The sequence below is a fragment of the Alligator mississippiensis genome, chromosome 1 (genome assembly GCF_030867095.1).
Source record: "Alligator mississippiensis isolate rAllMis1 chromosome 1, rAllMis1, whole genome shotgun sequence".
NCBI lineage: Eukaryota > Metazoa > Chordata > Crocodylia > Alligatoridae > Alligator > Alligator mississippiensis.
In genome coordinates this window covers 143289029-143302661 of record NC_081824.1, presented here as the reverse complement: position 1 = coordinate 143302661, position 13633 = coordinate 143289029, and the positions used below count along the sequence as shown (strand labels likewise).

The window sequence follows — 13633 nt, the reverse complement described above, 5'->3', positions numbered from 1 at the left end:
TAACACGTTATGAATTTGTAATAAGAAATGTTTTAATTTATTAGAAAATACTAATTTAGAATTATCAAGCAAGCTGTAAAGTACTGTTCAGTTTTGGTAATTAGAAACTAAAATGTTCATTGCTCATTAAATTTTTACATCAAATTACGTTTTTTATGGCACTACCATGAAATCAACGGAATTTAAGCAATTTACCAGTTTTGGAGGATGGGGGGAATAGTAGTAATGTATTCTATGTTTTTTGTCTTTTTTTTAAATAACATAGCTAAAATTCTCTGATTTGGTTTCAGAAAGTTGTGGTTCAGAAACCGCATAAACTCTCTGTCTTGATCTCTACAACAATCTGTCTACTAATTAAATATCCCTGTGCTGGCAATTGTAAAAATAATGACCTAATCTACTACAAATGTAAAATAGCTGTTTTAAGAAGCATAAAAACTATGTAGAATTAGAAAATGTTAAATAAAATCATTCAGATTTTACTTAATTTAGAAAGTGTTTTGTAACATTACATGAAATATAACACTGTTTTAAAATACCTCAGCACCTTTAGAACCATATTGCATGACTTGTAATTTTATCATTTCATTCTTAATATAGCAAACATTCTTTAAACTTGAACCTATTTTGCCTTAACAATTACAACTTACTACACACTTTTTTTTTTTAATCCTTGTTTGATTTCAGGCTATATTCACTTAAATAGAACAGTAGTGGTTGAGTTGTAGCTGACTTTTTTGTCACTTTGGGAAATTTGGTTAATCATTGTGACTTTAAGTGATTAAAAGTCAATACACTTGATCCTCAAGAGCCGTAAGGCATGTGAATCTGGCCATTAACCACTTTGGCTACAGAGCAAATTGTGCCATTCATGAATAGCTAGTGTTTCAGGGTAGGAAACCTGCTTCCTTCCAACCCATCTTGTATATGTTTTTAGCTAAATACTGCCTAGCATCAAACAATACTTCTCAGCAAATGCAGAGAAGCTAGTCAAAGATCAACCAGGAATTCCTGTTGCTGCAGCTAACAGTCAATCCAGCAAACTCTAGATTCCGGCTAGGATTTGGGATATAAACACCTTTATTGACATTGATGGCTACTAAAGAGCAGGGGTTCCCGAAGTTTCACCCCTGAAAGGCTGTTTCAAAGGGGCAGTCCTGGTGGAACTAGCCTGATTGGAAATTCAGACACATTTTCTGCATGTTTTGTAATACCATATGAATGGCTTTTCTATTCAAAAGCATGTACGTATGTGAGAGAGCCTTCTCTGCAGTCAATATAAACCAGTTAAAGCTGACAGATGATCATCCTCATGCTGATCATTCCTTGGAAATCTCAGAACAGCAGACTCCCTATGCCTGAAGAAGGGTGATTGCACCCCAAAGCTTGCAAAGAACTTTTTTCCAACTACTCAGTTGGGCTAGTAAAAGATATTATATTTACCCAAAGAACCTCACCTGCCTACACCCTCATTAAGTTTTCCTATTGCAATGCCAATCATTTAAACCAAGATTGTAGCATGTGATATTTGAAAAAAAAAAAGTATAAACCTCACCCTACAAAAAATGGATACTGGGCTTTTCTCCTTTTTTTCCAATGGAATGCATTTGTATATCATTTCCATAGTGCTTTTTATTTGATTTAAGTTTTTAGTACCTGGCAGACTTAAAGCTTCATTTGTTCTCATGTGACTCTACTAAGTTGTTGAGTGCCCCTTGTGAGGTGCCTGAATACTTTCAGCTGCCTGCTGTGAGTGATGTGCATTGATACATCCCAGCATTTAGCACAGTCATGTAACATGTCCCTAAAGGAGACTGTAATATTCTTTCAGTACAGTCTTCCTGCACTTTATTTACATGTGCCTATCAGAGATGTAACTTTCTGCCATTACATCATAATGCATGAAGGATTTATTACTTCTCAGATGCAGTCATCCTCTCCCAAATCCTACAATTGTGCTGTGCTCTGCATTGCCCAAGTACTTTTGGTCCCACATAATAAAGTGTTATATGCCCTGTAAAAAGGTTCATTCCCACGCTAGGTTGGCTGGTGAACAGATGGTTCTCTTCCCTCCCCTCCAGCCAGCTCGCTTTTCTTCACTTCTATTTTCTTTTGGGTAAGGAGTGAGAGCATTTAAAACTACTACTCTGATACTATCTGATAAACCTGCGATTAGAAATCATCAGTTACCACGAAGCTCAATTCCCTATCTCTTATCAATGTGATAAGGTCAGATCTTCAGATGCACTGAGCACTTGCAGCTTTGTCTTCAGCGAGATTTGAAATTCATAGCATTTAGGACAGACCTATGCAATTTTAATATCTTACTAATTTTTTAAATGTTGACTGTGCTGCAAGCATTTCAAGAACTTCTGAGCAACTACACCCACCTTTTAAACATAAAGGCCAGTAATGTAGTTTGTATCAGTGGTTTAACTTACACTCTTTCCTGCTGCTTTGTGATGTATAAAAAAAGGACTGGAAGGTGATGTGGGTTTTTAACAAGTTTGTTCTTATCTCTAGAAATAGCAAAAAATATCAAGTCTCTGTTTGGGGGCAATGGTACTAAAGCATGTGTCTTATGAATGCTTACACTCTAGTTAAAAGGGCAGAGGGTCATTTTTATGTAATTCTTAAAACGTTTTTTTTTTCTCAAATACCATTAGAAATTGGAGTTAATTAGCAGAATCAAATTAAAATCAATCAATCATTTTGGAACCAAGAGTTCTAGTTTTTTGTATGTCTTTTTGTCTCAGACCAACACCACTACTAACTACACCCCTGAAATTAAAATCAAAGCACTCGAGTCTCATGCCTCTTGCAGTATCATAGTTTCCTGAGTTTTTTAGTTGCCACAGCAGTCTTTGAGGTCTGATGTGACCTGCATTTCTAATGGGGGAAAAAAATTCCACAAACCAACTGCCACAGCTTCTAGGCTCCTTTTTAAACCCCGCAAAAAAGTAAAGGAAGGGGAACAAGAAAAGGTACTTTATTTCTGACATACTCCTAGACAATGAAATATTCTTAATTAGACTTGACATGCCAGTTCTGGGGTGTAAAGGGTTCCCTAAACATTACTGTTGCTTCCTTGCATTTTGTCCATCTTTTTTAATTGTGCTGAAAATCCAATAGCCAAGGTAGACCTGCATGAAATGCTGGGTGCCACACTGTGCCTCTTCTTCACTGATGCTTTCTGGTGTGCTCACCCCCAGGTGCACCTCTTCCACGTGGCAACACTTCCTATACAGCTGTTATGACGAATGAGTAGCAGTGATTGCATCTCCTGGAGACCCTGCTGTTTCCACCAGGATGAACAGCAACCACAAGTGCAAGGGTGGCACTGGTGCCATTCATCTTTCTATCGGCATCCTGGCATTAGGTAAAAGGGGAGAAGCTGATCAGGATGCTGTGTTACTGTGCAGCAGCAGCCCGTTAAGTTAACCAAAAGGATGCAGTATCTGTTGCTGAAACCATGAGACTGCCTGTGCTAAGCTAGTTGCCATCCTGAAGTTTTGTATGATTTCTTTTTTAAATAAATCCAGATTTTAGCCATTCCGACACTTCCATTTGAAACTAGCTTCAGGTTTTTGAGTGACCTGCCCTTGGCTCCTAACAGCCCCTAAAAAGCAGGCGCTCGGTGGAGCAGGAAGTAATTGCCCGAGGCCGTTTTGCAGCTCCGCACTGTTCCCGGGTTGGGTGAAAGAGCACTTTCTGAACGCAGCTTTGGGACCAGAAGGAAACTGGGCAAAGACGCTTCAAAAGCGACTTCTTTCAAGTTTCCAGGGAGGGGCTGCTAAGGGGTGATTTCCAGTTTGAAGCCAGGATCCGAGCAGCACCCAGCGCAAGCCGAATGGCAGAGTCCAGCAGAAACCCTAGTTACCATCACTCAGAAAACTAAGATTCCCTTCCCGCAGCAGCAGCAAGGATTACTAGTAGGAGTGGTAGTATCAGCGGGAGGGGAGCCAGGAAGTGTTTGGGGGTTATTTGTTCTTTCAAGAGGGAAGCCAGCACTGCAGCCCCTTCTCCCAGCTCGGTGCCTAGCCGCTTCCCCCGGCTCGTGCGCGCGGGCGCGGGGCGCTGCTGCCACCGGGGCGGGGCAGGGCGGGAGGCGGCTGCTTTGGCGACGCCCCGCAGGACGCGGCTGCGGCTGCACCAAGGACCAGCGCCTCCCCCGCCCCGAGCTGCTCATCGCCCGGCAGCGGTAAGTCCTGGCCGGCGGCTGCCCGCTCTGCTCCTTGTCATGATCTACCTGGGGCTGGTCCTGCTTTGAGCAGGGAGATGGACGAGATGAGCCCCTGAGGTCCTTTCTGACCCTATCTTTCAATGATTCTCTTCTCTGTCTCCTGGCAACTTGAGCTACTGCCTTTCCTCTGAGCTGCCACCCAGTTGCCTCCTAGCTCAGTGTCTTGGTCTCAATTTCACGTCTTTGGTCCTTGTGGGTACTCAGTTCTTTTGTAAAACTAACCCAGGAGGAGGGCACATCCCCCACACCCTTGGAGAACAGGGCAGCAGGAAGAGCCCTGCAGCCTGGTCTGGCCTGTGAAAGACTGGGGAGCTTGCAAGGATGTGCCCTTGCCCCTCCTAGGGGATCATAGAAAGTTAGGGGTGGAAGGGACCTCAGGAAGTCAGCTAGTCCAGTGCTTCTCAACCCGTGGGTTGCAAGAATATATGGAAGGGTCATGAACAAACTTTAAAAATGTGTTTTCCTTTAAAGGAGAAAAATGTGGGGAAACCGGGGTTTTTCTCTTTGCCAACTGCAAGCTGCGAGGGGCACCCCACCACCCCCACACACCTCCCCCATACTGCACACCCATCCCCTGCCCCGCATACTGGGGGGCTGGCCCCTGGGGGTGGAGGGCAGCAGGTGGGGAATGAGGGGCATTGGGTCAGGACTGGCCATTGATATTTACAAATGGATCCTGATATAAAAAAGGTGAAGAACCACTGATCTAGTCCAACCCCCTGCTCAAAAAGGTTGCCTCTGCCATTCAGTAGGGAACCCACACTTTCCCTGATCCTCTTCTTGCTACTGACATCCTTGTAGAAACCCTTCTTGTTACCCTTCATATCCCTTGCTAGCTGCAACCCCAGTTGTGCTTTGGCCTTCCTGACTTCATCCCTGCATGCCTGAGCAGTGCTCTTATGTTCTTCCCTAGTTATTTGTCCAAGTTTCTACTTCGTATAAGCTTCCTTTTTGTTACTGAAGGAATCCCAAAGCTTTGAGCAAAAAGCAGTTCCACTGCTAGGCAGGAGAGCTTTTCCCTGTGCTGCTGAAATGCAGCAGCCTCTGGGGTGAAATGCATTTGCTGCTAATGCTGAGAGACCCAGGTCTAGCTGAAATGAAGTCTCTTGTATTTATTCCTCCCTCCTATTTTACCGTTTCTTTTCAAAGCTGAGTTGCTTGTGTAGTTCTTCTGTGTTCTAGGAAACAATGAAAGCAGTGTGAGTCTGAAGTCAGGTCGATGGTAGAGCAGTCTGGCACTTTGAAAACTTACTGGTTCAGAGGCATGAGCTTTCATAGGCAACAACCTACCTTATCAGATGCCAATGTGTAAACAGTTCTTACAGTCTGTTTGGGGAAGATTGAGTATCTGTGAATAAGGTTTCCTGCCAGTTTTACTCATTTAAGTGGCATGGCCAGGGCTTGCTCCTTCTTTTTACCAGTTAGCCAAGGGTTCTGTCCCCTGAAGGTGTAGACAACGCTACACCTGGGCTAACCACCTTGAAGTAGTAGAGGTCCAGAGTGCCCGAGTGCTTCCCATGTTTCTTATCAGCCCTCCCAACATGTAGGCACAGGGAGTCTAGATTGTTTTTGCAGTTGCATGCATCAACTCTGGGGAAAACTACGCCATGGAAGAGGACCTAATTTGAGGTCAGCCAGTGATGTAACTTCTATGTGAGCAGAGGCCTGGAAGGGACCTTCAGAATCATTGAAATCTGCTGTCTGTTATCCTAGGCAACATTATCAAATCAAGTTAGTCCTGAGGCCACTGCAACCATTGAGACATCTTAGATGTTGTAACCATGAACGCCACGTGCCCCCAGAGGCTGGAGGGGTATGGCGAGCTCCTGCATGCAACAGTGGCATTGTTGGTGGCAGAGGCATGACGGCAGTGAGCAGGGAGCTCCTGCAGGCAGCCGTGGCACTGTTGGTGGTGTTGGGGGGAGGCAGGGTGGCAAGCACTGACCAGTAGTCAGCGATCACCGGCAGCCACCACTGGCAGTGTCAGGAGTGGCCAGAACCAATTGGGGAATGCCTGCAGATGCTGCCGATGGTGTTGGGGGTGGGGGTGGTGAGCCGGCAGCGCCTTTTTGCAGGGGGTGCATCACCAAGTTCAGGGCGTGCATGTGGACCTGCATTCACCCTCTATGTGTTCCCAATGGCTGTAACAGCCCCCTTCTGAAGTTAGTTGAGTTGCATTACATCATTGGTGATTTTTCAGGCAAAGTGACCTGGTGGCACCCATCTCCTCTCCAGGTATGGATGGCGTTTGGCTCACAGGGAGCTCATCTGCCCTTTGACAGGTCTTTTTTTTTAGTTCTGCTGGGTGTCCACACACCTTCCTCACCCAGGCTAGCCCAGGTGGGGGTGCTGGTTTAGTCACCGACAACCCAACCCTGGAACAGGCTGTACTGGTTTACATGTACCAGGTAGCAGACCAAGAGAGGCCTGGCCTGACAGGGAGGCAACATTTATATACTTTCATAAACTGATGAGCAATCTTTTCAGCCCTAAGAAGGAAGACACGCTGTGGAGCATGCTTGCTTCCTTTCTACCTGTCCTGGGCTGTAGAATTTCCACCACATTGCAGGGGTTGCTGTGGCATCTGTGAGGGTAGAAGAGAAACCTGTGGGACCACATCCCTCCTTAGGGACTTAGCCCAGATAAGCCACGTTTTTCTAATGTCTATGTCAGAAGACAGATTTAAAACATAAACATGCTGTGCCATGCAGAAGTGGCTTCAAACATGTCACATTACCTAGTGTGGGCTGCTTTCTGAATCATAAGTAATGTAGTGCCTTTACACAATCCTGTCTGTCCATTAGCTGCAGAGATAGTGCTAATTACTTGCCTCTGCCTGAGCTACCCCACAAAGGCTACCTCTGTTTGAGCAGGAAGTCCATACAAATACCTAGACTGAAATGTAACCTGCAGTTCTGTATTTAGAAGAAAGATGATTGATGCAGCATTACCTTTAAGCATGATGGAGGAATGCTAGCCAGTTTCCAATAGAATTTAAAGGAATTAAAAGGGGTGTACATCTTTTAAAAATGCTGACAGACAGGACAATTGGCACTGGATAATGTTAAACTGTTTTACTGGAAGCCAGAGTATGGCAGCAGTGGCATGGTTTGCATAGCTCCATAAAGGTCGTGGCAGGTTCTCTTCAAAGATTTTTTTTTTTAAATTGGTTATGTCCTGTCAAACAAACAAACACAAATTCTTGGCTGGAAAAATAATTCCAAAGAGCATGCTCAAGAGCCAGGTGTTTCTTTGAAAGAGTGTTAACTTGTGTACTATCTGATGAGTAATTCCCCCCAAAAGCCAAATTGAATAAGTGGTAAGATTTATGATTTAATATAAATCTTTCATAATATGTTTAAGGGTGGCTTTGTCATTTAGTAATTCTAACCTAGTTAGATGCTATCAGGCTAGGCCTCTCCTGGTCTGCTGTCTGGTACCAGGTAAACCAGGACAGTCTATTCCGTGGTCAGGTTGTTGGCGACTAAACTGGCACTCCCACCTGGGCTTGCCTGGGTGAGAAGGGTGTGTGGACACACAACAGGACTAAAAAGAAGACCGATGGCCATCCATACCTGGAGAGGAGATGGGCACCACCAGGTCCCTTGGCCTGAGGATTCAATGATGCACGGCATCTAAAGTGCCCCAAGAGTCGCAACGGCTTTGGGACTGACTTGACTTGACTTGAACCGAGTTAGATGTAGCAATATTGTCCTCTATTTATATAGTGTTGTTTACTTTTTTTTTCCTTGTTACAGACAATGGGTCATAGCAACCAGCTTCAACATTATAAAAAGAGTACATTTCCTCCACTTCTGAATACTTATCAGGCACTTCCTGGCAGAACTGAGGTAATCATTCTTTAGAAAAGACTGTTATGAATGGAGTGTTTTTTTTAATGTGATAAGGTTAGCAGTATATATTTATCCTCAGATGGTATTTCTTTACTCCATCATGAATAAAATATGCAAGCCAGGATGATGAAATCCTCGTCTCTGTTTTTGGCTTAGTATTCCTGTTTGTTTTATATATCTTGATAAGGAAAGCACTTGTTCTTGTGGTCCCTCTCCTCTCCCCTCAAATTTTGACTCAGGTGAAAGATATGCAACAAACAAGGAAAGGGCAAAACATTAACTAATTGCTTATACAGAAGATTATTTGGCAATATGAATTGAGGGGAATTAATCTTCACCTTCAGAGACATATTTAATAAGTTCTAATTCTGAAGAGCTCTCAAAGTGAGTTTCCTAGTTATAGAACATCCTGAAACTTAAATCTGGAAATACCATGTTAATGATGATTACAGAGTAATAACGACTAAGCTTTTTTATTGTTCCCACTATTTTATTTGGATTAGTTTTTTCTTCTGGTGCTTCTGGAACAGGTTGTCTTTCCAGAACTCTGGTTCATATCTCCGTTGCTGATATGGTTAGTGGTGAAACTGAATGTTGGTTGGTTTAACCTAAAATAACATGTTAATCATGTGTCTGTATAGTACTTCCTTATTCTGGGAGAATGTGGAGCCAGAGTTAAATTTATAAGGCTCTGGAACAGAGGAAGAGATGTGGGCCCCTTTCTCCTTGTACTTTATATCCTTAGGCAATTAATTCACTTTATTTTTCCTGTGACCCAAAAAAGTCTGTCTTCTTGACAGTTACATAGGGCATCACAGGGGACAGAAAAAGTCTGTCCCAGCCTTCTATGATGAAGCAATCTTACTTTGGGCAAAGTTGCACGTTACCCTTAGAGACCATACTAAATCTGTTGAATGTTAAGTGGTTAAAGTTGGAACATGCTGTGAGTAGTTGCATGTTAAGGGGTAATACTGTTTTTTGCCTGCCTCACTCTGACTTGCCAATAGAGGGTAGGGGAGGAAGGGCATGGCTAGAGACCAAGACACCTAGGTGCAATCCTTCCTTTAGGTGGGACAGTGGGGGAGAGGAAGGGGGCAGTTGGAAGGAGTGCATCTTGGGATGTTGGAGGACTGCAGATTGCTCATTTTCTCTCTTCAGAGCCAACTGAAATTACCCTAACAGTAGATATGTAGCATGGCCCAGAGTTAAACTTTGCCTGAGGTGGTGAGATACTCAGAGGGTATTTAGAATAAGTTAATGAGTTTTAATGTGTGGATTCTCATGTTGTAAGTACCCTTAGTATGATCTAAGTGTAACATGTAACTTCACTCTTAAATGAGCTGAACATGCACTAGACACTAGTTTAAAAATATCAAATCTATATAATATAGTAGTTAATAGAGTACAAGTAAAAGGATACAAATCAGTGCCCCAAAATATCCAAATTGAAATGATAACAGAATTATACTGCTAAAGAGAAACAGTTTTTAATGTGATTGCTCAGTACCTTGGAAGTCATGAAAAGTGGGGAAGAGAGTGCTTGATAAAGTTTTATTACTTTGTCAAATTACACAAGAGAATACCCCAAATTTGCAAAAGTTTCCTAAATAAATGAAAAAGATGAAGGAATTCAGCTATTCCTGTGTGCTAGTGTCTACTTTATAATAATACTTTGCACTCCTATAGTGCTTCCCATTTTACATGCTTAAATGAACAAAATTTCACAGTCTTTTTTGTGAAGTAAGTGTTATCAATATATTATTGATGAGATGTTTCAGGTCAACATGAGTTGGCTTGAGATTGCACAATGCAGTGACTGAAATGGCTAGTTAATACTGCTTCCTTTTTGATGCATCCTATAGCTTCTGGATAACCAAGCATATTCACTTAACACCGAAAACCAGCCTTTCAGTTTTAATAATCCTGTTTCTCACCCTTCCTGGACTGAAGGATTACCAGTTAAAAGGAAATGTTTCAAGCAGAAGTATAAAGGACCCAGTATTGCTAACTGGTAACAGTATAGAAAAGGGATAGAAAAGCAGTAAGCAGGAGTTTGCTGTAAATCTAGTGTCTACTGCTGAATAAGTTTTATACTGGTACTGTGTTCTCACCCAGAAAATCTGTTCTTGCATTTAGCTATTTTTATCTTGAATAATTATGAGTTTGTTCTGAATAGCAAAAATAATGCCTCCATTCCCAGTAATGCACCAGACGGTTTTCACAGCCATTAAGTATGTGGGACTGAATCCTTTTTTTTTTTGGAGAAGCAAAGGGCCCGGGGGGGAGGGGAGTGATTCCTAATAAATATGCCAAAAGCGAATGTTTGGGCTGTTCCCTTGGCAACAGTAGGGTGTGTAAATGTTTCTTTGCTCCCACCCGGGCATTCTTCTATTGGACTATAGAGGTTCAGTTTTGTTTGCTGGGCTTGCGAAGAAGAATAGACGTGCTGAATCTCTTTTGAAGGTGGAAAAAGAATATTTTGTTTGCCTGTCCCATGTTTTCGGTGACTGATGTTTTCATGACCCTTCCTCCCTTTTCAAATTATACTAAAGCAATGAAGCAAAATTCGGGAAACAACGATCACTCCCCCCTGTACAGCTGATCACCCTCAAAACAAGGGAAAAAAGAGAGAGAGAGTATATTGGCAGTGCAAAGACAGAAGATGAAAGCATCAGTTTGCTTGTGTACTTTGTACATAATATTGCCATAGTAACAGTGGTAACTATAGCCTTTCCTCAGACTGGTGAGGTAACATGGGCACTGCTCACAGTTATTGGGATACAAGTAACTTGAAATTTTAAGGTCTCCCCTGTATGTCATAATTTGGAACTGAATGCATCTTTGCATGATGTGAGAGCTATTAGGGCATTTGGCAAGCGTTTATAGTGCTATAAATCCAAGCATTGGACTTCCCGCAAAAAAATCATGCGGTTCTGCAAAGGGCTGTAGCAGATAATGTGTTCTGACAATTTATTTACATGAGAACACCAACCCTTCCCCTTCAGCAGTTCCTTCTGCTTAACTTCTTTCCATAAATTTGGTTTCTATTATTGTTTAAATTTCTGATTGAGGCTGGATCAGGGTATGACTGTCTGAAGTGCTCATGTGTTGTGGATTTTGTGTGTGTGTCTTTTTTTAATAAGTAGATATTCCAGCAGGGTCTAAGTTGGCTCAGCGTTTCCCATTATTGGCCCATGTTTTCATCGGCCTGTAATGTTGCTGTACTTAAACCACTTGGAATGACATATTTTTCCAGGCCATGTGTCTGCTCTAAATTAAGTCCCCAACCCCCTTGCTGAAAGTTTCTGCCAAAATTATTCAGACACTTTCAAGGATATAACCAGAGAATACATTCTTTTGCCCAAGTTAAAATAATTCATATAACCATTTCCCTAAGGAAACTAGTGCTGCAGAGCAAGGATATGAAATATAGCTGGAGGTTTTCCATTATTTTAAGGATTTGCCTTTTGCTGTCCCTGTGGGGAGACAAGACATACCGTTGGCCAAGTTGCAGTATTTTGAAAAATGTCATCTTCCCCCAGCTCTCTAGACACTAGTTAGAGTTTGGCAGCTACATTGTCTAGAGACAACATCTCCACTGAGCATGCTTGAATTCAGAAATGTTAAATATGGGCAGGCCACTGTGGCTATTAGGAAGGCCAAGGCAGAGATGGAACTCAGGCTAGCATCCAGGATTAAGGACATCAAAAAGTCCTTTTTCAAGTACATTGGGAGCCAGAAGAGGGTACCAGGCAATGTAGGGCCCCTGTAAGACTCAAGTGGTAACCTTGTGACTACGCCAGATGAGAGAGCTGATATTTTTAACAGTTTCTTTGCCTCTTTTTTTGAACAGGGACCAGGACATCCCTCCTGCCAGAGGCAGGGACAATCTTGGGGATAGCTCTATCAGGCCTTGGGTCAGTGCAGATGTAGTTAGGGATCTTCTGGAAGGGCTGGACACTTTAAAATCTGCAGATCCAGATGCCCTCTACCCAAGGGTATTGAGGGAGCTGGCAGAGGTCATCGTGGAGCCCTTGGCCCAGCTGTATGAGCATTTATGGTCATCTGGCCAGGTGCCAGGGGATTGGAAACTAGCTAATGTGGTCCCCATTTTTAAGAAAGGGAGGAAGGAGGACCCAAGTAACTATAGGCCTGTAAGGCTCACCTTAGTCCTCGGGAAGATCTTGGAGAAAATCATCAAGGAGCACATCTGTTGGGGGCCAGCAGGGGAGATCATGCTCAGGGGCAATCAGCATGGGTTCATCAAAGGCAGGTCCTGTCTGACCAACCTGATTTGCCTTTTATGACCAAGTAACTAAATCCTTGGATGATGGTGTCGCCGTGGACATGGTCTTTCTAGACTTTAAGAAGGCCTTTGACACTGCCTCTCACCCCATCCTCATCAATAAATTAAGCGACTGTGGCATTGATGCCTACACAGTTGGATGGGTAAAAAACTGGCTGATGGGGCACACCCAGAGAGTAGTGGTGGACGGGTTGTACTCAACCTGGCGAGATGTGAGCAGTGGGGTCCCCCAGGGCTCAGTCCTCAGGCCTGCACTGTTTAACATCTTCACCAGCGACTTGGATGAGGGGGTGGAAAGCACGCTGTCCAAGTTTGCTGATGACACTAAGATGTGGGGCGAGGTGGACACACTTGAAGGGAGAGAGAGGCTGCAACTAGATTTAGACAGACTACAAAAGTGGGCAGACGAGAATAGGATGGGGTTCAACGTAGACAAATACAGGGTGCTGCACCTTGGGAGAAGGAATCCACAGCATACATACAGGCTGGGGAGTTTCCCTCTTGAAAGCACAGAGGCAGAAAGGGATCTTGGAGTAATTACTGACTCCCAGATGAACATGAGCTGGCAATACCAGACCGCAGCCAGCAAAGCCAGCCATACCTTGTCATGCATCCAAAGATGCATCTCAAGCCGGTCCAGAGAGGTGATACTCCCCCTGTGTGACACTGGTCAGGCCGCAGTTGGAGTACTGCATCCAGTACTGGGCGCCGCACTTCAAAAGGGATGTGGCCAGCCTGGAGAGGGTTCAGAGGAGGGCCGCCTGCTTGGTGAAAGGGCAGCAGGACAGGCCCTACGAGGAAAGACTGAGGGACCTGATCCTGTTCAGCCTCGGCAAGAGGAGGCTGAGGGGGGACCTGGTGGCTGCCTACAAACTCATCAGGGGAAATCATCAGCAAATAGAGCCCTTTTCTCCCCAGCACCACCTGGGGTGACAAGGAACAATGGTCATAAGCTGATGGAGAATAGGTTTAGGTTAGAGATCAGGAGGCAATATTTTACAGTTAGGGTGGCCAAAATCTGGAACCAACTTCCCAGGGAAGTGGTCCTTGCCCCTACCTTGGGCAAATTCAAAAAGAGGTTAGATGATCACCAGTGTGGGGTCTTGTGAACCCAGCATTCATTCCTGCCTGTGGCAGGGTGTCAGGCTAGATGATTTGTTTGGGTCCCTCCTGACCCTAGCTACTATTAAACTATGAAACTACTACGACCTGCACATAGCAATTAGGGCT

The 13633-nt window shown here is 43.7% G+C and overlaps 1 protein-coding gene across 3 annotated transcripts in view; it reads left to right on the top strand.

Moving 5' to 3' along the window:
- The first annotated feature begins 716 nt into the window (after positions 1-716).
- Positions 717-13633, top strand: part of LOC106737578 (uncharacterized) — a 91598-nt gene continuing 78681 nt past the window's right edge. The window contains exons 1-3 of one of the 3 annotated variants that reach the window (XM_059714824.1): positions 717-2116; positions 3213-3379; positions 8002-8094. In XM_059714824.1, coding sequence (XP_059570807.1) covers positions 8005-8094 — 90 coding nt within the window. In that variant the 5' untranslated portion in view covers positions 717-2116; positions 3213-3379; positions 8002-8004. Of the gene's footprint in view, positions 2117-3212; positions 4202-8001; positions 8095-13633 lie in introns of all 3 variants that reach the window. The other 2 variants (XM_019479710.2, XM_059714826.1) reach the window with 2 other exon arrangements.